Source organism: Leptopilina boulardi, unplaced genomic scaffold (genome assembly GCF_019393585.1).
Source record: "Leptopilina boulardi isolate dan_hultmark-lab unplaced genomic scaffold, ZJU_Lbou_2.1 LbouV2_195, whole genome shotgun sequence".
NCBI classification, from domain to species: Eukaryota; Metazoa; Arthropoda; class Insecta; order Hymenoptera; family Figitidae; genus Leptopilina; species Leptopilina boulardi.
In genome coordinates, this window is record NW_026137746.1 from 1,770,635 (window position 1) to 1,773,713 (window position 3,079).

The window sequence follows — 3,079 nt, forward strand, 5'->3', positions numbered from 1 at the left end:
ACCACTTTAAATGTGGATCATTTAGAATATCGACCAAACAAAATATCGAACTAATACAATTTCGACCACTTTAAATGTCGATCATTTAGAATTTCGACAAAATAAAATATCGACTCAATGTAATTCGATCAATTAAATTTTAGACCTTTTTAATTTTTGGGAAAAATCATGCGCCTCTATTACAATTCAAAATATATTACAATTCGGATTGTTGTCAAAACAAATGTATGTTGTTTTAACAACAATAAGAATTTTTTGTTGTCAGTTTTGTTTAGTTTGCAATTCCGTACAGTTGCAGGAAGCAAACTCTCTGTCGATTGCTGATGGAACAATCCGGATTTGTTCAGCTGACAGGTTGATTATTCCATGTCACGTGGTCATCTTGAATTCTCGCAAATTGGCGTGCAGATCGTTGCGTCGTTTGCTTCTGGCACATGTGCCAATTTTGCTTTTATTATTAGTTTTAAAAAAAATGACAAAGTGCTGTTAAATAATGAATCCGGTTAAAGTGAGAAATCTATTGCAAGTGTAGTGAATGGATAAAGAGACAATTTCATCGTTTATCGGTAAAGTCACGAAGTAATAATAAGGAGCTGGAACTCTATGGGCGATTGCCTGGCAAAAGCGTGCCGGTTTTCTAGGCATAGTACTTAGCAACTAGAATAAACGACAGTGGCGTTCCTTGCGGGTACATGAAGAAGTTTAATGTTTCCAAGTTTGTTTGTCGTCTGCTTCACTGACAGCACGAAGGCTGACAAAATATAATTTAAACCAAAACATATAAAAGTGTGTTTTAAATATTTATTTTTAAGAAAGTTGTAAAAGTTTTATATATAATGAGTGTAGAAGAAGGGAAGAAATTCGTAGACGTAAGTATTTAATGTGATTACGTTTTGAATTAAAGTAAACAAAGTTGTAATTAATGTTTTCTGCAATGTTTGTTGATAGTTTTTCATTAAAGTTGTTATTGCATTGGTGAAAATTTATTCTTTTAGTTTTCAGTGTTATAAATTTTAATAAAATAAAAAAAGTGAAAATAAGTAAATGATGCCTGCAAATAATTTTTTTTTCGTTTGTAGGTTATGGTGCAGTGCCGTTTGGAAGAAAACCAAAATTTCGAGTTATTACAAGATAATTTGATGTCAGTACATCTTCCGACAAAAAGCTGGGGTTATACAAGAGGAAATAAATTTTTTCTTGGTTTTGAGAAGGCTGAGAAAGAAGCATTGATTCGAAAAAGAATTGTGGTATTTCCCACTTTAAAAATTAAAATTTTTTTGGATGACAAAGAAATGGTATTTTCACAGTTTATAAAATTAAAGAGTATAGACGAATTAAATAGACTTTTGAAATGTATAGAAAACATTGAATTATAAATTAATAATTGAAACGAATTGTATATAATAATTACAATGTAGTGGTAAGAACATTAATGTACTAAGAATTTTCGACATTTATATTATTGTATATATGTTGAAAGAATGTGATTTTTACAAAAGAAATAAATTGTACATTATTTTTTAAGAATGTAGTTTATTTTAAATATTTTTAAATAAATATTCAATGTACTTTAAACATTTACGAAGATACAGTAATTTTAAATTATAATTTAAAATTGCAATTTAACATTTTTTTAAAAATAAACATTTAAGATAAGTTAAACATGTATATAAATCGAAATTTACTTTATAGTTAAGTCTTATTTTTTGAAATTTACATTTTCAGAAAATAAATTGCCAATGTCTATGAGACATATATTACAATAAGAACATATGTTTTAAAACCTTTCTATCTCTTAGGAATAAGAGTTTTAAAGTTAAATAGAACTCAGCAAGACCGGCAAACACCAAAAACAAACAAAATGGCGATAAACACATTTCACTATTGATCGCGTGATCATCCGTGATTCCACAATTACCCGCAAGGATCGCCACTATCGCTTATTCTAGCTTCTAAGTACTTTACCAAGGGAATCGGCACGCATTTTGCCCACGAGTTCCAGCTCCTTATTATTACTTCGTGGGTAAAATTATACTCGGTTACTATTGAACATAACCTCACCTTAAAAAATACAAAATGTATATTAAATATCATTTAACAACAAATTTTAACTCAAAATAATTTTTTGGTTTTAGGTCAAAGAATTTGATTCAAAAGCTGCATGTTCCACAGATTTAAATGCAAATAAAACTGGTGATATAACCTACGGAAATCTGCTATCGATTATTTTAGAAGGCGCAGAAACTGAACAAATCGTATTAGATGGATCAAAGCTTTTGCTAACACAACAAATTGTATTGTCGATTTAACAATTTTGTTTTGTTATTTCAATACTGTTCCATGACAATTTTCTTTGTTCATCAAACAATTCTGTTTTTTCACCGAACAATCCGAATAATTTTAATAACAATCCTATTTTAACAATTTTTTTGTCCCAAAAACAAATAGAACTGTTAGTTCTATATTTGACAATCTAGAATTGTTGTGTGGACTTTATTCTTTAGTAACCACAACAATTTTTTTTCTCCGTGTATATTTTATAAAAAACTACAAAAAAACGGTTTTTTTTTTGCTTTAAAATTAAATTTTAGGGTTGTTTGGTTGATTTAATATACACCATTCTTTTCTGTTTTTAAGACGTATAAGTTAGAGTAGGTTCGATTCAAAGTAATTTTTCACTGTCAATGCATTTAATTAGTCGATTTTACCAAAATTTGGTTGTTTCATACAAAATATTTTTCTCAGTGTAAATTCGTATAAAATTAATAAAGTCGTCGGGCACAAGTATTATTAAAAAATTTTTTTTTTTCTATTTTTTTAAATAGTTAATAAAAAATTTTTTTTTCTCTAAAGATTTTTTTGCTGGAACAAGAGTTTTGATATTAAAAATATTAAAAATGAGCACTTTAAATGACACAAAATTATGAATTATAAAAAAAATTGGAGATGTACAGTTTCCTTTTGTTAGGAAAAATTATAATTATAGATATACGTGAATTTTTAATTATTTACTGTAAAAACAAATTATAATCTACGTGGGTGCGTACCTTCGGTATTTCCATCTCTAGATTATTTTTTC

General features: G+C 27.8%; 1 protein-coding gene across 1 annotated transcript; it reads left to right on the forward strand.

Annotated features, from left to right (window-relative positions):
- Positions 1-739: 739 nt before the first annotated feature.
- On the forward strand, positions 740-1,376 carry LOC127278097 (uncharacterized). The gene is made up of 2 exons (XM_051299630.1): positions 740-869; positions 1,080-1,376. The coding sequence occupies exons 1-2, from the start codon at positions 837-839 to the stop codon at positions 1,374-1,376; spliced, it is 330 nt and encodes a 109-aa protein (XP_051155587.1). The 5' UTR covers positions 740-836.
- The last annotated feature ends 1,703 nt before the right edge of the window (positions 1,377-3,079 follow it).

Excerpts from the sequence above, each read along its gene's own strand:
- LOC127278097 (XM_051299630.1), top strand. The coding sequence starts at position 837 with ATGAGTGTAGAAGAAGGGAAGAAATTCGTAGAC. Across the intron at positions 870-1,079 it reads AAGGGAAGAAATTCGTAGAC|GTTATGGTGCAGTGCCGTTT; the intron begins GTAAGTATTTAA and ends TTTCGTTTGTAG.